Source organism: Rhododendron vialii, chromosome 1a (assembly GCF_030253575.1).
Source record: "Rhododendron vialii isolate Sample 1 chromosome 1a, ASM3025357v1".
Taxonomy (NCBI): domain Eukaryota; kingdom Viridiplantae; phylum Streptophyta; class Magnoliopsida; order Ericales; family Ericaceae; genus Rhododendron; species Rhododendron vialii.
The window spans coordinates 8,656,527-8,677,650 of NC_080557.1; the positions used below are offsets into that span (position 1 = coordinate 8,656,527).

The following is a 21,124-nucleotide window of genomic DNA, read 5'->3' on the forward strand; positions in this document are numbered from 1 at the left end:
CAAGCATGACTAAGCAGCTTATGGCCTTCTTGACTTGGTCAGTTTTAGGCCTAAATAAATCCGAAAAATTGGGCCTAGACTTGAAAAACGAATCTTGGCCTTATTGGGCTAGATAGGCCTGAAAAACTAGTCTGGGTTTTGATTAGTTGGGCTGAGGCTTGAAAATGGGCCTAGATCTAAAAATCAATTTGGGCCTTGACTAATTAGGCCATGCTCCAAATATTAATGTGGCCTAATCAATTTTCAAACTCTCTCTTGCCTTTCCAAACTTAATTTGGCCTAATTGTGGCCACTTTAAATTCTTCCAAAGGCCCAATTCTGAAGGTGACCGATTTATAAGGATTCTCAAGGCCTGAAACCATCATTCAAGGCCTTCTTTTAACCAATAAATTGATTTTCTGAATTTTGGCCAAAAAATGGGTGTAAACAGATTGTTGACATGTGAAACTGATACTCCTATTTGATTGTGGCATTGACCCATTGTTGATGTAACGACCACACAAGAAACAGAAGAAGAAGAAGAAAAAAACAAAAGAAGCCCCAAGGCCACTATAGTAATTATTCGTACGGTAAATTTCTTCAAAAGTCTTTACAAGTCCATAACATAAAAGTATAAACATAGCTTCTCTGGCCTAATGCAAGGGATATTAGCAAAAACTTATTGATCGTGAACGAACCTTAGACCTTATGATTTTATTTTTGGCGAACTTTTACATGTGGTGTTTATTTGTTGTAAATTTTTGGGTCTTCTTAACGAAAAAGATGACCCTCTAAGAGAAGCCAAACAAGGCCTAAACCATGGAAACAACTACCCATTCCCCGTAGGTCCCACTCCGTTATCTTTTTCATTTTTCGGAAGGGCGGCCCCACTCCATTTTTGAGTTACTGGGATTTAAATCTACAACGTACAGTCAAGCAAGTAAACCAATACTCTATTTAAGAAAGCAGCAAGCAGCAAATTCAGCATTAACATTCCATTCACCACTTTGATATGGCACTGTTAAAGCCATTCTTCCTTTTCATACATGTCGTTTTCCTGTTGTCCTTGCATTATTCTGGCTCTCCTCTTGTGGCCGGCTTTGTGCAAGGCGGGAACGAGACCGACCGTCTTGCCTTGCTTGCATTCAAGGCTGCAGTAACTAGTGATCCCTTCGGAGCTCTGAACTCGTGGAATGAATCCATCCACTTTTGTCAATGGAATGGCGTGACATGTGGCCGCCGCCACCAGAGGGTCATCGTGTTGCGGCTTGAACATCAGGAGCTCACTGGGTCTGTTTCCCCTCACGTTGGAAACTTGAGCTTTCTCAGGGAACTATGGCTGCGTAAAAATAGCTTCAGTCATGAAATTTCACCAGAACTCGGCCGCTTGCGAAGACTACGAATATTGACAATGGTCAATAATTCGATTACTGGTGAAATTCCGTCCAATATATCTAGTTGTTCTTACCTTGCTGCCCTTGAACTCTCTGGCAATAAGCTGGCCGGAAAAATTCCTTCGGAGCTCGGTTCTTTGACTAAGCTCGAGAGACTACTGATTGAAAGAAACAACATAACAGGAGGTCTGCCTTCTACTCTTGGGAATCTATCTTCTCTTACGAATCTTACTGCTTATAACAATAGTATTACTGGTAATATACCAGAAACTCTTGGTGGATGCAAAAAATTGGAAGTTCTCAGATTAGGGGGGAACAAGCTGTTCGGTACCCTTCCTTTCTCAATCTATAATCTATCTTCTATGAGAGACTTGCGAGTATCGTATAACCAAATTGAAGGCAACCTTCCTTCAAACCCTGGAATCACTCTTCCTAATCTAATACGCCTAGCTCTTAGCAACAATTTGTTTACTGGTTACTTACCTATTTCAATATCCAATGCCACCAAACTACATTACATTAACCTGGCAAAAAATAGATTTGAAGGAAAAGTCCCTCCATTAGAAAAGTTGTGTGATCTTGAGTTATTAGTGTTAAGTGAAAATCATCTTGGAATAGGTGAAGTGGATGACTTGAGCTTTCTAAACTCATTGACAAATGCTACCAAGTTTAGCGATCTGGGACTGGGTGACAATAACTTTGGAGGGGTGTTGCCTAAATCAATTAGCAACTTTTCCACTCGTCTTCGTAAACTAAGTTTGTATGACAATTACATAGTCGGGAGCATCCCCACAGGAATAGGGAATCTTGTCAATTTGCAGATTCTTGGTATAGAAAACAACCATTTAAGCGGTAACATTCCTGTTGATATTGGGAAGCTTCGAAAGCTAGAGTATTTGTATCTCGATGTTAACAATTTCTATGGGGAGATTCCATCATGTCTTTCAAATTTAACTTCTTTAAGCGAACTTACTTTGTCTAAAAATAATCTCCAAAGCAGCATCCCTTCAAGTCTGGGGAAATGTCAACGGATGCAGGAACTAAATCTGGGTCATAATAACCTAAGTGGTATCATACCCAAAGAAGTTATCAGCATTTCATCTTTGTTGTCCCTAGATCTATCTTCCAACAATTTGGCTGGCAACCTTCCAGCAGAAGTAGGAAATCTAAAAAATCTAGAAGAATTTTATGCTTCTGAGAACAAACTGTCCAGCGGAATTCCAAGCACTCTCGGTAGCTGTGTCAAACTAAGATTACTATACCTTGATGGCAACAAATTATGGGGAAACCTTCCTGCAACCTTAGCTAATTTGAGAGGTGTGGAAGTATTAAATCTCTCTAACAACAATTTCTCAGGACAAATCCCAAAGTACTTGGATGGATTCATCTTTTTAAACACATTAGACTTGTCATTCAATGATTTTGAGGGTGCAGTACCAGAAAGAGGTGTATTTAAGAATGCAAGTGCCATTTTTGTTGAAGGAAACAACAAGCTCTGTGGGGGCGTAGCTGAATTGCAGCTGCGCAGTTGCAACTCTATAAAGGGTAGAAGGAAAGGATTCACAATTGGGAAATTAATACTCTCGGTATCCTTTGGGCTTTTAGGACTACTTGTGATGTTGGGTGTTCTGTATCTTTGTTGGTCTAAGAAGACAACAAAAGTACCCTCATTCCGAATAGTAGGAAATTCACTTCCGCAATTGTCCTACCAAAGTCTGCTTAGAGCTACTGATGGGTTCTCTCTAACCAACTTAATTGGAGTGGGTAGTTTTGGTTCAGTTTATAAAGGAATTCTTGATCAAAGTGGAAAAGTTGTTGCAGTGAAGGTTCTGAACCTTCAATTCCGTGGTGCCTCAAAGAGTTTCATAGCCGAGTGTAAAGCCATGAAGACCATCAAACATCGAAATCTCGTAGGAATTCTTACAATATGTTCGAGTATCGACTATCAAGGTAATGATTTCAAAGCTCTGGTTTATGAGTTCATGGTCAATGGGAGCCTACACGAGTGGTTGCATCCAAATGGGAATGAAGATGATGTGCACGAGGAGCTAAGGAGTTTAAACCTGCTACAGAGGCTTCATATTGCAATTGATGTTGCTTCTGCTCTTGATTATCTCCACCATCATTGCTGGGAACCAATAGTTCACTGTGATTTGAAGCCGAGCAATGTTCTTTTGGACAATAAAATGACTGCGCGTGTAGCTGATTTTGGTTTAGCTAGGTTCCTTCTCAAAGCCACCAATGAGTCTTCTGCAAATCAATCAAGTTCCATTGGCATGAGAGGATCTGTTGGTTATGCTCCTCCAGGTAAATATATCTCTTAAGACTTTTCATTTTTCCTTTGCAAAACCACTGCCTACACTCATTAGGGGTGATAGACAACTGGTTTTAATCTAGTTCGTCAATCACTTTGATAAAGCTGGTTGTTTTTTCTTTGTTTTTCTCCTTACCTTTCATTTGGCTCTCAGCTCAGAATCAACGGAAATTTCCAATATTTCACTTAGAACAAAAGTGCCGCACTATATAGGCATCTTAGTGTTAACAAAGCAATATGGAGCTTTTGTTTGTCTCCTTTGGCTGTAGCTAGTCATAGCAAGAGTTAGCGAGAATATAAGAAAATAAATTTTTGTTTTTACCAATGGTCATTGCTTGTTATCAAGTCGGTATATTGTCAATATGCTAAATATAAAGTATGCTATTCCCACTAGAATTAGGAAAGTAGACAGTTTTCAATGTCTTTATATTGTAAATCAATCCGTTGAAGAAAATTGGTGAACCATTGCTTCGGCTTGTTATGAACATTTTGAACCATCAACATTTCGATTCAACATATATTGCTAAGAATTCCATAAGATGGAGTTCTAGTTACCCTTTCGAGTTATTTAATGTAGAGACCCGTAAATTTCCTTATTTTAATTTTAATATTTTATAAAGGGATAAGTGATGGTTTAGTGTGGAATTTGTGGTTGCGGGTTAATGTGCAAGAGTATGAAAAATGTGAGTGTTAGTGTAATATAGTGCATGTGTGTATATGTGTGTGTGCCAGGAGAGAAAATTCATTTCTCTCCTCCCTCTCCATCTCTCGGTTCTCTCGCCTCTCCCGGCTCTCTTCATCTCTCTCACTCTCTCACCCAAAAACTCACCTCCAAACTCAAAACCCAAAACTACCAACCTCAACTCCATTTTCTACTTGTGTAATCGGGCTCGTATCGCGTTGGATAGAGCTCGGTTCGGTGTGTTTAGCTCGGTTGGGATTCCGGAAGCTAGGGCTTGCTTAATCTCTTTGGTTTCGGCTTGGATACTCGAGGTAGGGAATTCTACCTCTCTTTATATGTTATTTGAGTGTTATTGTACCATCGTTGAGCTTGTATTGATTGTTATCGAGATCGGATCGAAATCTGAAAAATCCTGTCAAAATCGCCGGAAAAACACTCTCCCTACCGGTAGGAACTTCTTGCCTACCGGTAGGACAAGTAAAAACTTTTTCCCTCAACCAGCTCAAACGTACTGCAGCAGCTCAAAAGCTGCTCAACGTATCAAGTTTCTACCGGTAGGAACTTCCTACCTACCGGTAGGTCAAGCTGCTCAAGGTGCTCAACGTATTCATCCACCTACCGGTAGAACTTGTTTGCCTACCGGTAGGCCAAGTACAAAGTCGTTTCGTTCAAAATGTTGGCCCTTCTGATTGCAGTTTCTACCGGTAGGATTTCTTTACCTACCGGTAGGTCAAGTGTCGAATCCTTCTCTTCTACCGGTAGGATTCAAGTACCTACCGGTAGGTGGTTGAGCTGCTACAGTGTCTTTCAGCAGCTTCTCATACGTTCTTCCAAACCACTTTTTGGAGCCTTTCATCGACTCTATTGGGTTCGTTTACGCACCATTTCTAGTGTTTGGAGAATAATACATATTTCATACCTAAAAACGTACCCGATGGACTTGAATGAACTTAATGGGTTAATTATCACAGAAACTAGGATCGACGGATTGACGTTAATGGATTACGGATAAAATGTGATATGTTACCGCATAAAATAAACCGAAAATCGCAGTGAGTAGTTGATGCGTGGGTCATGGGTTTAACTTGAAGTAAAAGGTTAGTAGATTGCTTAAAGGGGAATTAATGACGGTTTACGAACATGTGAAGAACACAATGATATAAAAGATAGCTATTCGATGTAACGTGAAGCACGTATTGTGAATGTTGATATCTTTGAAACCTGAAGCTGAGAATAAAACATGAGAATCAGATGTACGGGGTCTTAAAAACCCGGAATGAGAATCGGATGTACGGGGTCCCGAGAACCCGGAATGAGAATCGGATGTACGGGATGAGAATCGGATGTACGGGGTCCCGAGAACCCGGAATGAGAATTGGATGTACGGGGTCATGATCACCCGGAATGTAAATTGGGTATACGGGGTCCTAATGCCCGGAATGTCTTTTGATTGATATCATAATGTGACGATGTGAAAGATTTCTTGCGTGCCCATCAAGGATCCATAGGGAACTTCTGAGATACTAAGCAGTTGGAACGTAACCATATGAGGTGGATGTGTGAAGATCAAAAGATGAGTAAAAATGAATTCAAAGGACAAAGATAGGTTAATTGACAAGAGTGAAGTGTTCGTTTACGTTCTAAATTTCTAATATAGTACTTGTGTCTTATCCATGCTCCTTTGTTATCCGAAAGTCCATGTTTCATCGGCATCTTTCATCTCATTTGCATATAGAGTTTGCGTAGACTTTTCTACTGGGCTAGTGTAGCTCAAGCCTTATATTATTTTCAGGTGCTAACCCGGAACTATAGCTTGCATTGCTTGGCATGCTTGGAGTGTGGACATTATTTTTTGAAAGTTAACCGAAGGAGTTACCTATTCATCTTTGTAAATTTATTTTGAAAGATGTATTTGTAACTAAAATTGTAATTCTTTTGACTCAGAATATTGTAACCACTAATTTTTTTTTTTTTTTGAACTTCGCTACTTATGATAATTTGGGGCCATCGAGCCAATGTTGTAATATTTTGGAACCTTATGGACTTGGAAGTTTAATTGAGGGAATGGGAACACAGTGACCTTTTGGGTACCGTACGGATATTTGTGAGTATTTTTTTTATGAAAATCATTTATAATTATGTTAAAAATTCGAGGACGTGACAACTTGGTATCAGAGCGTCTAGGTTTGAATACTTTGAGACCGTGGGGAGACTTTAGTCTCATGGGTTCAAAATCATAGCAAAATTTTTACATGATATGTGTGCTTGCATTAAGGAGTCAGTACATTGGCATCACATTGCATTTACGATAATGTAGATTGTCAAAGCATGGTTGGCTTGTGTTGGGAAAGTCGGACGTTTAGTCACACGGTGGAGTCGTGGTTGTTATTGTTGATAGTTGTTGTCGTTGATTGTGTTATGTTTTCAATCCTTGTAGCGCGATGCCTCCGAGACGTGAGAATAACCTTGCTAGGGAGATTATAGCGGCACTCGCAGAGTCGAATCTTCTGAACCCAGCACTTAGGGCTAACACGAATGAACGTGCCATGGAAGCAATGAGGGCATTCCATCGTATGAAACCACCAGAGTTTGATGGGGAGAGTAGCGATCCTCTTGTGGCTGACCATTGGCTTGCACAAGTTCGTAAAATCTTTAACGCTCTTAGGATTACTGAAGATGACCTACGAGTGAGTATTGTGGCCATTCAACTTACTGGCGAGGCGAATGAGTGGTGGGAATCGGTTTTAGGAGCAAGAAGAGACGCTAGGAGAATGGCAAGGGCGGTTAATCGAATAAATGAACCTGATGTAGAGAACCTGACTTGGGCTGAGTTTGAAGAACTCTTCGAGAATCAACATTTTCCAGAAACGTATCGCGAGCAACTTAGAGAACAATTTGAGAAACTAGAACAAGGTAATATGGCCGTCTCCGAATATGCTACGAAATTTCAGTCTTTGTCCCGATTTGCGCCAGAATTAGTGGCATCAGAGGAAAGGAAATGTAGGCGTTTTGAGAAGGGATTACACCCATCCATTAAGTTGTTGGTGGTGAGCCAGCGCATTAGAAGGTTTTCTGAGATTGTCGAATGTGCAAGGAGTGTTGAGAATCCAGTGGGTGCGCAAGGAGAATTGAAAGTGTGGGAACCTAAGCAACTGACCGCTAGTGCAAGTTTACCTTCGAGAAGTTCTGGGAGCCAAGGGAGGAAGAGACAACGGGAACCACCTCAATCATTTCACGTTCAGCAGGGTTTTGGACCACTTACTTCATTGGGAAGTCATGGAGTTTCTATCAAACCGCAAATAGTGTGCCATCGGTGTGGTCAGTTAGGTCACTTTCGTGCTCAGTGTTCACAACAACAGAAGACATGTTTCATTTGCGGTGCACCTGATCATCTTGCGAGAAGATGCCCTCAAAAAGTAGGAGAGCATAGTGGGCCTAGTTCAGTGAGACCAGGGCAGAGTCTAGTTCGACATCACTCCCAATTCCAGTCTACTTCGGGTCAAGGGTCACGGGTTGAGCGAGGATTAAGTCTTACCATTTCTCAAACTCTAGAGACACCAGATGTGTGGGGTAATTTCCCCTCTCTCGTTTAATCCTTTGCTAGGATTCTTTCAATTTGGGAACATATCATCTTTCCGTGGTTTGCATCTTTTCTTTGACTTGAATTTGAACACCGAGGATTCCAAGACCATTCTCATTTGTTGAGTAACACCTCCAGATAGTATTAGCCGAGACTATGAGTTGGTTGTTTCAGGTTGTCATTTTGTCTGTGATCTCAGTGTCTTACGTGAGGTGAGGTTTGGTCTTGTCTTGAGAAAAGATTGGCTATGCCAGTGATTGCTTGCTATATGTCGAGCGTGTCTTCATCCGAGTTTTTCTTTTCCCGCTCTTCTCTCTATGGTTTAGTTGAACCTTGATTGAAAATTGTATCTGGGCTTGCTATCCATGAAGTCGTTTGTTCATTAGCTTGAATAGATTTTGACATCTGCATCTATTACCACACGATCCTTTCAAGTGCTACTCTGTGCTACACGAATCCTTGTCATGAAGTACCATGTGGTGTACCTACTATTGATTTTGAAGTAACTATTGTTGAAATCTATGAGTACTTCTCGTCTATTATTCTCATTCTACCCCTTATGTTACGATTCATGGTATAAAATCTCGTTAGTCGAATTGAAATTCTATTGCTATGGTTACAAGTTTCTTAGTTTGCAGTAGCTATTCACTTGATCTCTGTTGTTACAGCCCCTATCTATTAAAGCTAAGTTAGTAGTGATGTCTTCAACGACATCGCATCCTTTTGTGTTGTCAAATTCAAATCTTGTTGTGATTGTGGCCTCTCTCGGGCGTTTAAAAAAAAAAATCTGATATAGTCCTCAGCCTTGGAGGTACATAGTTTGTTCTATACTATTTCGTTCTAGATTATCAAGAGTTATGCACCTTTCGGTATTAGTCTAAGTATGGTTGCGCATCATTCGTTAGTTTTGGCGCTATCTTTCATATTGTGCTCATCATTGGTATCAGGATACTCATTTGCCAAGGCATATGTACTCGTTTCCTAGACTCGTGGACTAGTGGGGCAGATGAAGTTACTTTTCCTAGATTCTTGGGTTTGTTATGAGTTGGTGCATTGAGTTTGTGGCCGCTTTAAAGATTTCCCATCTTCCATATAATACAAATTCATTGGTGCCGTTAGATGCGGACTTGCCATTTTTGCCTACTTTAGCATCACAATTTGTTGTGACTCCTCAACGTTGAAGTTACGAGATTTGAACTTACTTTTGCTTCATATCGGCTTGCTCATTTAGACTTTATCGATTGGTCTAAATTCCGTCATTGCAGCCTCTGGTCTATTTATTGAAAACTGCTACTCTATTCAAGTTCTTGTGTCTTAACACTCACTTATTGGAGACAAATTTTTTTTTTGGTGACCTATTTATTGGTTAATATTGATTTATAGTTGTTGTTCGATTCAAATTCACTTGTTGTAGTTGGTCTCTGTGATGTTCAAACTTGTAGCCTTCGTGGTAGTCCCTCGACTCTGAAAGCATAAAACTCATTCTATATTGCTCAATTTCACTCTGTTAGAAGTTTTGCTTGTCCTTGGTATTAAACACATTGTCAATCTTGCCTCAGTTTGTTTACTTAATGAGCTGTCCTGTTGCTATGTGCTTGTCCCCAGTATTGAAATCTATCATTTGCAAGAGATTGTTCATAAACTCATTTGGCTTGTAGAGCAATAAAAAGGTTATGATCGGTTATTTCTATGTTCCTCGGTACGTTGAGTTGGGTGTTTAGCGAATTTAAAGATTTCATGTGTTCCTTGGATTCCGGATGCCTCGTCTCCATTCTTTGAGTCCTTGATCAGTGTTGTCTGAGTCTTGAAGCTCATTGTTTCGTTTGAGATAACCGAAGGATGATGTTGACCGTTGTTGATACCCCTTTGTCATTCGAAGTGGGAGGACGTATTTCGTAAATTATTGCCGCGTTGAGGTTAGTTTCGTTGAGGCAGAAAAAGGAGGAGCTTTTATAGTTTGAAGAATACGTTATGTATCGGATACGGTGCGTGTCTTTCGGATACCCAGGCGACAACTGACGAAATCCAGTTGGAAGAGGCGATTGATCACCGCCCATTCCAGATGGAAGTCTCGGGAAGTCAATTGGACTATCAGGTATTCTTGATGCATTTTAATACATAGGTATTGAGGAAGTATGAAACGAATCTGTATGAAACGAATCCGTTGCATGTGTTAGAGAGGTCCGAAGTTGAGTTAAAAGCCGACGTGTCCTAAGGTGAGAATCCGACACGTATCCTAGATTTGTGTAGCCAAGTTTTGAGAGGCAATACGATACGATTAATATGAGTTTACATGGGGAAAGGGGGACGAAGTTCGAAGGAGATATCCACCTTCGTTTTAGTTGATTGATGTGAGTATGACATAGCACTTTCATGATTATTGAACCGTTGTATATGTAAGTTGTTGTGATTTTGCGTATCAATATGATACTTGGTAGCGTTGGACCTGGTTTGGCAAATTTCGGGACGAAATTTCTTTAAGGAGGGTAGAATGTAGAGACCCGTAAATTTCCTTATTTTAATTTTAATATTTTATAAAGGGATAAGTGATGGTTTAGTGTGGAATTTGTGGTTGCGGGTTAATGTGCAAGAGTATGAAAAATGTGAGTGTTAGTGTAATATAGTGCATGTGTGTATATGTGTGTGTGCCAGGAGAGAAAATTCATTTCTCTCCTCCCTCTCCATCTCTCGGTTCTCTCGCCTCTCCCGGCTCTCTTCATCTCTCTCACTCTCTCACCCAAAAACTCACCTCCAAACTCAAAACCCAAAACTACCAACCTCAACTCCATTTTCTACTTGTGTAATCGGGCTCGTATCGCGTTGGATAGAGCTCGGTTCGGTGTGTTTAGCTCGGTTGGGATTCCGGAAGCTAGGGCTTGCTTAATCTCTTTGGTTTCGGCTTGGATACTCGAGGTAGGGAATTCTACCTCTCTTTATATGTTATTTGAGTGTTATTGTACCATCGTTGAGCTTGTATTGATTGTTATCGAGATCGGATCGAAATCTGAAAAATCCTGTCAAAATCGCCGGAAAAACACTCTCCCTACCGGTAGGAACTTCTTGCCTACCGGTAGGACAAGTAAAAACTTTTTCCCTCAACCAGCTCAAACGTACTGCAGCAGCTCAAAAGCTGCTCAACGTATCAAGTTTCTACCGGTAGGAACTTCCTACCTACCGGTAGGTCAAGCTGCTCAAGGTGCTCAACGTATTCATCCACCTACCGGTAGAACTTGTTTGCCTACCGGTAGGCCAAGTACAAAGTCGTTTCGTTCAAAATGTTGGCCCTTCTGATTGCAGTTTCTACCGGTAGGATTTCTTTACCTACCGGTAGGTCAAGTGTCGAATCCTTCTCTTCTACCGGTAGGATTCAAGTACCTACCGGTAGGTGGTTGAGCTGCTACAGTGTCTTTCAGCAGCTTCTCATACGTTCTTCCAAACCACTTTTTGGAGCCTTTCATCGACTCTATTGGGTTCGTTTACGCACCATTTCTAGTGTTTGGAGAATAATACATATTTCATACCTAAAAACGTACCCGATGGACTTGAATGAACTTAATGGGTTAATTATCACAGAAACTAGGATCGACGGATTGACGTTAATGGATTACGGATAAAATGTGATATGTTACCGCATAAAATAAACCGAAAATCGCAGTGAGTAGTTGATGCGTGGGTCATGGGTTTAACTTGAAGTAAAAGGTTAGTAGATTGCTTAAAGGGGAATTAATGACGGTTTACGAACATGTGAAGAACACAATGATATAAAAGATAGCTATTCGATGTAACGTGAAGCACGTATTGTGAATGTTGATATCTTTGAAACCTGAAGCTGAGAATAAAACATGAGAATCAGATGTACGGGGTCTTAAAAACCCGGAATGAGAATCGGATGTACGGGGTCCCGAGAACCCGGAATGAGAATCGGATGTACGGGATGAGAATCGGATGTACGGGGTCCCGAGAACCCGGAATGAGAATTGGATGTACGGGGTCATGATCACCCGGAATGTAAATTGGGTATACGGGGTCCTAATGCCCGGAATGTCTTTTGATTGATATCATAATGTGACGATGTGAAAGATTTCTTGCGTGCCCATCAAGGATCCATAGGGAACTTCTGAGATACTAAGCAGTTGGAACGTAACCATATGAGGTGGATGTGTGAAGATCAAAAGATGAGTAAAAATGAATTCAAAGGACAAAGATAGGTTAATTGACAAGAGTGAAGTGTTCGTTTACGTTCTAAATTTCTAATATAGTACTTGTGTCTTATCCATGCTCCTTTGTTATCCGAAAGTCCATGTTTCATCGGCATCTTTCATCTCATTTGCATATAGAGTTTGCGTAGACTTTTCTACTGGGCTAGTGTAGCTCAAGCCTTATATTATTTTCAGGTGCTAACCCGGAACCATAGCTTGCATTGCTTGGCATGCTTGGAGTGTGGACATTATTTTTTGAAAGTTAACCGAAGGAGTTACCTATTCATCTTTGTAAATTTATTTTGAAAGATGTATTTGTAACTAAAATTGTAATTCTTTTGACTCAGAATATTGTAACCACTAATTTTTTTTTTTTTTTGAACTTCGCTACTTATGATAATTTGGGGCCATCGAGCCAATGTTGTAATATTTTGGAACCTTATGGACTTGGAAGTTTAATTGAGGGAATGGGAACACAGTGACCTTTTGGGTACCGTACGGATATTTGTGAGTATTTTTTTTATGAAAATCATTTATAATTATGTTAAAAATTCGAGGACGTGACATTTAACCTCGATAAGCTAATGTTGTTACGAGTCTTGTGACACATCTGTTGACATAACTTTCAACTGTTGTCCACACAAGGCACAGTACTATGCTCTGATACATTTCTGACCAAGCATCATTATAAGATTATTTACTAACGTACTGTAGAGTATGGCGTGGGAAATGAGGTATCAACGTCCGGAGATGTGTATAGCTATGGCATCCTTTTGTTGGAGATGGTCACTGGGAAGAGACCGACCGATAGCATGTTTACCGGTAGTCTGACCCTCCACAACTTTGCTAAGACAGCCCTGCCTGAACCAGTGGACAACATTTTCGACCAAACATTGATTCCACAAGATCAAATGGGGGAGGCAAGCACAAGTATCAGCAACGTTCGGAATCATAGCTCTCTTAGCAGTCACAAAATGCGAGAGTGCTTGATTTCACTACTTCAAGTTGGAATCGCCTGTTCACAAGAACAAGCAATAGATCGGCCGGACATCAACAAGGTTCTCACTGGTTTGCATAAGACAAAGAACATTCTTCTTGGAACTTAAGTAAGTGGAGATAGAAGATCTAGAATTGCAGTGTGATAACGAGTACGTAGGGCCACACTTTCTTACCCACTTAAGAAAAACCATACGTTTTGCAATGAAAACATCAGATTTCTTCACTAGTCTGGCTTGATTTTCTCCATAGGTGCTTAAGTATGTAAGGGTTAACACAACTATTCTACTTGACCTAGGTGGTCACTATCTACGATATTTGAAAAAAAAGAAGAAGGTGCTACAGAAGGAGACAAATTATGTTCAAGACTGCTGACATTTGCGGTTATAAATGAAAGGAATGCTTTATCAGGCATTCATTCAACCTTTTTTTCATTCGTTCCTTTTCCTTGCATCATGAGTCTCTTATTTGATGAAGTACCAAGAAAACTAACTTCGGATGTTCTATAGCTTCTTAACTATGTGTCCGGTTAACGGTTTTTTGCTTTTGATCATATTACATCCACCATTTGTGTGATCTAATTATTACTATCTTCTTGTCCTAGGTTTCTCAGGTGTAATCGGTATTGAAGATGCTTCTTGACGCAACAGTTATGTGATGCTTCATATTGCTTCTGCTTTTTGCTATGGACCTTATTGCAGTATAGTACGCTGTAATTTCCCGTTCTGCTTCTTTTAGGTTTTTAGTTTGTCTAAGTTTGCAACTTTCCAGAATAAATGTACCTTAATAAGGCTATGGCTGGCTGTGAAGATCCATTCTTAACTCTTACAAGTTCTGTAGTTTGAGTGCGATATGGATTGCACGGTTTTCTCATACCATATATTCAGCATATGTTATGCTACTCTAAATAGGGTTATCTTAATGTGGTACTGCATGTAGTCTTTCCGTTAGGTGGTTTATGGAACAAAGGGAAAGGATACTGAGCAAGCTGTGCTACGGCGAATGGTAGGTCAAACAGATTATAGAAGGGAGGAAAAGAATTGCAGCAAACCCCAAAAACTATGCCAAAGATCAAGGCCTACATTACTTACTTGAGTACTTTTATACGTCGCATCCAGCAATATGTCCTTCGGGATCAAGAAATACACTCAGAATCTGGGATGCTCATCTGTTTCAGATTGGGATTTCGAAAACAGTCAGCTGTTTTTTTCCTCATATTTTTTGATGATTTTGGTGTTAAGCTGTGTTTAGATCATAGCTTTGTGGAAGGATTTATCAAGGTAAACAAAAACAGTGGAGAAATTCGGAATCAATAACCCATGAAGTTTACAACCAAACACAGCGTTAGTGAAGCATTTCTCAGCTTCTACACATTAAATTGATAATTGGGAAGCAGTGCGACTGCTTGCCAGAAACCTAGCGCGACTCACAGGTTATGCCTATAGAAAGTGTTGTTTTTGATAGAGTAAAACAGGAAGTGTAGTGTAGTACAGATGAGGCAGCTTATGTACCAAAGAAACATGGGATAACAATGTAGGAGAGGAAAGCTAGCTGATGGTTGTTAGCATATAGCATAGCAGATGAGGCAGCTTATATAGAAAAGATTCGTTAAGTTTTTCAGCATTCTCATTCCACATATATTACTACGTATCTTTTACTTATTCACAGAATTTAGAGTTCACATTTTCCTTGCTTCATTTTTCATTTCGCCAAAGGTAGAATATTTGTGGAAAGTGCAAATGCGGTTTGACGCGATATCTTATTAGATTCATATGACCGGAACCCAAAACAAGTTCCAATGTTCTATCCTTAAAAGCAAGCAATTGACTTGAGGTGGTGAAAATTGAGCAAGGATCCCTGTCAAGTTTTACGGTTTGCTTTTGTATCTGCACTTCTATCCATCAACGTTTGGTGTTAGCATCGCTTTGGATACACCGTAGTGGATTAGTTTCTGAGTGGCCTACGTGAATTCATTAGGAAAATGCAAATAAATCCCAGATTTACACAGCACACAAATGCTCAAGCACAAGGTTTTTGCTGTATCGAAAAGTCGTCGGTCCCATAGATTTAGTATTTGTTTGTGTTACTTCAATTTTGACATATGTTCAATTGTTGGAATTTGGTTTGCAGTAGCATTTTTATACACAAGTTAAATTAGGTGCTGATTTGCTAATTCGGTATTTTTCCTTGCCTGTGGGGAATCTCATCAGCATTTTTGCAGATTTTAAGATCACAATGCATGATTTCAAAGGCAGAGTGTGAATTGTAGAAAGGAGAGAGTTGGTCGCGGGCCAACATCCTACCCACGCGGGTAGAACCGTGGCGCTTGGGGCCTACTATGCTTTGGTATAAGGAAATAAAGTTGCGCCTTTACCACCACCCGGGGGGATTGTTGGTCACGGGCTAGCATCCTACCCACACGGGTCGAACCGTGGTGCTTGGGGCCTACTCATTAAACTTTTCAGTCGGTCCAACTCATAATCATCTTCCAGTTGAATTAATTAGAGATCCTCTTCCTTCTCCACTACAAAAGTGTGACATCTCATCAGTGTTAAAGCCATGAACAAAGGAAATGCTGTGCTACACAGGTCAAGTTAAAACTTCCAAACACGCTTGAGTCTTGACATTCCACCAGAACTCGGACGCTTGCGAAGACTAAAAATATTGACCGTAGCCAATAATTCAATTACTGGTGAAATTCCGTCCAGTATATCTGGTTGCTCTAACCTTGTTGCCCTTGAACTCTCTGGCAATAAGCTGGCCGGGAAAATTCCTTTGGAGCTCGGTTCTTTGATTAAGCGCGAGAGATTGTTCATTGAAAGAAACAACGTAAGTGGAGGTCTCCCTTCTACTCTTGGGAATCTATCATCTCTTACATATCTTTTTGCTCATTCGAATAGTATTACTGGGAATATACCAGATACTCTTGGTGGATGTAAGAAATTGGAAATTCTCAGTTTAGGGGTGAACAAGTTGGTCGGTACCTTTTCTTTCTCAATCTATAATCTCTCTTCTATTAGAGAACTCTATTTACCGTATAACCAAATCGAAGGCTGCCTTCCCTCAGACCTAGGAATCACTCTTCTTAATCTTCAACGCCTAGTTCTTGCTGAAAACTTGTTTACTGGTTATATTCCTATTTCAGTATCCAATGCCACCAAATTATATGGCCTTTACCTGGGAGGAAACAGCTTTAAAGGAAAAGTCCCTCTTTTAGAAAAGCTGCGTGATCTTGAGAGGATACAATTAGCACATAATCATCTAGGAACAGGGGAAGTGGATGACCTGAGCTTTCTAAACTCATTGACAAATGCTACCAAGTTGCACGATCTGATTATGGGCGACAATAACTTTGGAGGAGTGTTGCCTGAATCAATTAGCAACTTTTCCACTCATCTTAGTAGACTAGGTTTGTATAATAATAAAATAGGCGGGAGCATCCCAACCGGGATAGGGAATCTTATCAATTTGGAGGGTCTTTCCATATCCAACAACCATTTAAGCGGTAACCTTCCTGCTGATATTGGGAAGCTTCAAAAGCTACAGGTGTTGTCTCTGGGTGGTAACAAATTCTACGGGGAGATCCCATCATGTCTTGCAAATTTAACTTCTTTAAGCCAACTTGTTTTGTCTCAAAATAATCTCCAAGGCAGTATCCCTTCAAGTCTCGGGAAATGTCAATTATTGCGGGTACTATATCTTTATCAAAATAACCTTAGTGGTATCATACCCAAAGAACTTATCAGCATCTCATCGTTGTTGGCTCTAGATCTATCTAACAATAATTTGTCTGGTAAGCTTCCAATAGATATAGGAAATTTTAAAAATCTAGAAGAATTTGTTGCTTCTAAGAACACACTGTCCGATAGAATTCCAAGCACTCTCAGTAGCTGTGTAAAACTAAGATTTCTAAATCTTGGTGGCAACAAATTCTGGGGAAACCTTCCAGCAGCCTTAGCTAATTTGAGAGGTATGGAAGAATTAAATCTCTCTAACAATAATTTCTCAGGACAAATCTCAGAGTACTTGGATGGTCATCTTTTTAAACACATTAGACTTGTCATTCAATGATTTTGAGGGTGCAATACCGGAAAAAGGTGTATTTAAGAATGCAACTGCCATTTCTGTTGAAGGAAACAACAAGCTCTGTGGGGGCATACCTAAATTGCAGCTACGCAATTGCAACTCTAAAAAGGGTAGAAGGAAAGGATTCACTATAATTGGGAAACTAATACTCTCGGTATCATTTGGGCTTCTAGGACTACTTGTGATGTTGGTTGTTCTGTATCTTTGTTGGTCTAGGAAGACAACAAAAGTACCCTCATTCCGAATATTAGGAAACTCATTTCCACAATTGTCCTACCAAAGTCTGCATAGAGCTACTGATGGGTTCTCTCTATCCAACTTAATTGGAGTGGGCAGTTTTGGTTCAATTTATAAAGGAATTCTTGATCAAAGTGGAAAAGTTGTTGCAGTGAAGGTTCTAAACCTTCAATTCCATGGTGCCTCAAAGAGTTTCATAGCTGAGTGTAAAGCCATGAAGGGCATCAAACATAGAAATCTTGTAAGAATTCTTACAGCATGTTCGAGTATCGACTATCAAGGTAACGATTTCAAAGCTCTGGTGTATGAGTTCATGGTCAATGGGAGCCTAGAGGAGTGGTTGCATCGAAATGGGAATGGCGACGGTGTACACAAGGAGCTAAGGAGTTTAAACGTGCTACAAAGGATTCATATTGCAATCGATGTTGCTTCTGCTCTTGATTATCTTCACCATCATTGCTGGGATCCTATAGTTCACTGTGACTTGAAGCCGAGCAATATTCTTCTGGACAATGAAATGACTGCACGTCTAGCTGATTTTGGTTTTGCAAGATTCCTTCTCAAAGCCACCCATGAGTCCTCTGCAAATCAATCAAGCTCCATTGGCATGAGAGGGTCTGTGGGTTATGCTGCTCCAGGTAAATAGACCTCTTTAGGACTTCTCTTTTTTTCTTTGCAAAACCACTTCCAACACTATTTAGGGCAGATAGGCATCTCGTCTTAATCTGGTACATCAATTACTTAAATAAAGATGATTGTTTGCTTGTTTATCTCCTTACAACATCAATTGGCTCTCAAAGGCACAATTTCCAATATGCCTTTCAGGACAAAATTGCAGCACAATACAAGGCACAGAGATCTTATTTTTGCCCCATATGGGAAGACGTACCAACGTATAGCCATCTTAGTTATAGTGTTGCAATTGGGAGCTTTTGTTAATCTCCTTTGGCTGTAGTAATAGGAAGAGTTAGAGAGATGAAAAAAAATGAACTCTTTTTTTTTTTTTTTTACCAATGGTCATTTCTCGTAATTAAGTCGGTATATTGTCAATACCCTGTTAATAAAGGTGGAATTTTAATGCACCCAAATGGATCAGTAATGGCCTCTGATCCAGGATGGCTGTTGAGCAATGTGGGAAATGGAGTTTTCAATGTCTTTTTTGTGTAAATCAATCAGTTGAAGTAGAATTCATGAACCGTAGCTTCGAGTAGTTACGAACATATAGAACCATCAACATTTTGATTCAACATGTATTGCTAAGAATTCCTTAAGATGATTTCTAATAACCCTTTCGAATTATATGACCACGAGAAGCTAATGTCATTATGACACATACCATTGAAACTACTGTAAATTGTTGTCTGCACAAGGCACATTACTATGCTCTGATATATTTCTAACCACGCATCGTTGCAAGTTTATTTACTAATTATGGTTCACGTACGGTAGAGTATGGCACGGGAAATGATGTGTCAACATCTGGTGATGTGTATAGCTATGGCATCCTTCTGTTGGAGATGGTCACTGGGAAGAGACCGACCGATAGCATGTTTACCGGTAGTCTTACTCTGCACAACTTTGCTAAGACAGCCCTGCCTGAACCAGTGGAGAGCATTATTGACCAAACATTGATTCCACAAGGACAAATGGGGGAGGCAAGCACAAGTATCAGCAGCGTTCGGAATCAGAGCTCTCTTAGCAGTCACAAAATTCACGTGTGCTTGATTTCACTACTTCAAGTTGGAATCACCTGTTCAGAAGAACAACCGACAGATCGACCAGACATCAATCAGGTTGTCACTGATTTGCATAATATCAAGAACATTCTTCTTGGAAGTGGAATACATGGAGGTAGAAGATCTTGTATTGCAGTGTGATCATGAGTAGGTAGGGGCCACACTTTCTTACTCACTCAAGAAAAATCATGCATTTTGCAATGAAACCATCAGATTTCTTCACTGTAGATGCTTAAATACATAAGGCCTAGCACAACTGTTCTACTTGACCTAGGTGGTCACAACTAACTATGTTTGAAAAAAAGGAGTTATCTATGCTAGCATAAGCTACAGCAGAAGGAGACGAATTATGTTCAAGACAGATGACATTTGGGGTTATAAATGAAAGGAATGCTTTGTCGGTCATTCATTCAACTTTTTCTGAGTCACTTAAGAGATGAAGTCCCAAGAAAACTAATTTCAAATGTCCTATAGCTTCTTAACTATGTGTCCGTTTTTACGCTTTTCATCATATTCCGGTCAACATTTGTGTGATCTAATCATCAATTTGTTCTTGTCCTAGGTTTCTGAGGTGTAGTTGGTGTTGAAGACACTTCTTGACGCTATAGCTACGTGATGCTTCATAGTGCTTCTGCTGTTTGTTATAGACTGTAATTTTCAGTTCAGCTTCTTTATCGTTTTTAGTTTGTCTCAGTTTGCAACTTCCTTGAATAAATGTACTTTAATAAGACTATGGCATGCTATGATAATCCTGTCTTAAGTCTTATTAATTCTGCCGTTTAAGTAGGCTATGGATTCCACGGTTTGCTCGTACCATTCAGCATCTGTTATACCACTCTAAACAGTGTTTGTTAGGTGGTTAATGGAACAGAGGGGAAGGATATGAGAAAGCTGTGATACAGTGAATGGTACGTCTAACAGATCATAGAAGAGAGAAAAAAAAATTTGAAGCAACCCTCCAAAACTATGCCAAAGATCAAGGCCTACAATACTCACTTCTATACTTCGTGTCCAGCTTTGGTATCAAGAAATACATTCAAAATATAGGATACTCGTCTGTTTCAGATTGGGATCTAGAAAACAGGCAATTGTTTTTTCTCCCTTCTAATTTTTTTGTGTGTGATGATTTTGGTGTTAAGCTGTGTTTAGATCATAGCTTTGTGGAAGGATTCATCAAGGTAAACAAAAATAGTGGAGAAATCCGGGAGCGTTATCCTTTCACTCAATCTTTTCCTTGGTCTTATTCTTTCACTCCCTGAATCACCCATGAAGTTCAAATATAAACACAGCGTTAATGAAGCTTTATTCAGCTTGTACACAATGTTGATTCAATAATTGGCAAGCAGTGCGGCTGCTTGCAAGAAACCAGTGCGACTCACAAATTATGACCATAGAATGTATTGTTTCTGATAGAGTAAAACATAAAGTATAGTATAGCAGAAGAGGCAGCTTATATACCAAAGAAACATGTGATAACAATGTAGGAGAGCAAATCTGATGGTGGTTAGCATCTAGTATAGAAGATGAGGCAGCTTATATAACAAAGATTTCTTTAGTTTTTTGTCGCTTTCATTTCACATTTATTTTCTCGTACTTATTCGCAAAATTTAGAGTTCTCATTTTGCTGCTTCATTTTTCTTTTCGCTAAAGGTACAACATTCATGCATTAAAAGTGCAAATATGGATAGACACGCTATTCTTGTCGATACATATAACTTGAGGTGGTGAAAAATGAGCAAGGATCCCAGCTGTCATGTTTGACGGTTTGCTTTCATACTTCTTTCCATCAAAATCTTGTGTTAGAGGAAATAGTTCATATACTTCTACACGTCTGCAAATGTCAATATTGCTTTGGATACACTGCGAACTAGTTTCCGAGTTACCTATGTGAATTCGTTATGAAAATGCAATTACATCACAG

The 21,124-nt window shown here is 39.8% G+C and overlaps 1 protein-coding gene across 1 annotated transcript; it reads left to right on the forward strand.

Annotated features, from left to right (window-relative positions):
• Nucleotides 1–986: 986 nt before the first annotated feature.
• On the forward strand, nt 987–20,100 carry LOC131327496 (uncharacterized). The gene is made up of 11 exons (XM_058360661.1): nt 987–3,680; nt 12,863–13,251; nt 13,397–13,480; nt 13,749–13,757; nt 13,846–13,856; nt 14,084–14,149; nt 14,263–14,339; nt 15,780–17,038; nt 17,136–18,105; nt 18,917–19,354; nt 19,766–20,100. Exons 1-10 carry the CDS (start codon nt 992–994, stop codon nt 19,342–19,344), a joined length of 5,982 nt encoding a protein of 1,993 aa, XP_058216644.1. The 5' UTR covers nt 987–991; the 3' UTR covers nt 19,345–19,354; nt 19,766–20,100.
• The last annotated feature ends 1,024 nt before the right edge of the window (nt 20,101–21,124 follow it).

Bases quoted from the DNA above. Each gene is read 5' to 3' on its own strand.
- LOC131327496 (XM_058360661.1), top strand. From the start codon at position 992: ATGGCACTGTTAAAGCCATTCTTCCTTTTCATACATGTCGTTTTCCTG. The intron at 13,252-13,396 runs TAAGTAAGTGGA...TTTTCTCCATAG, and splicing joins AGAACATTCTTCTTGGAACT to GTGCTTAAGTATGTAAGGGT. The intron at 18,106-18,916 runs GTAAATAGACCT...CACGTACGGTAG, and splicing joins TGTGGGTTATGCTGCTCCAG to AGTATGGCACGGGAAATGAT.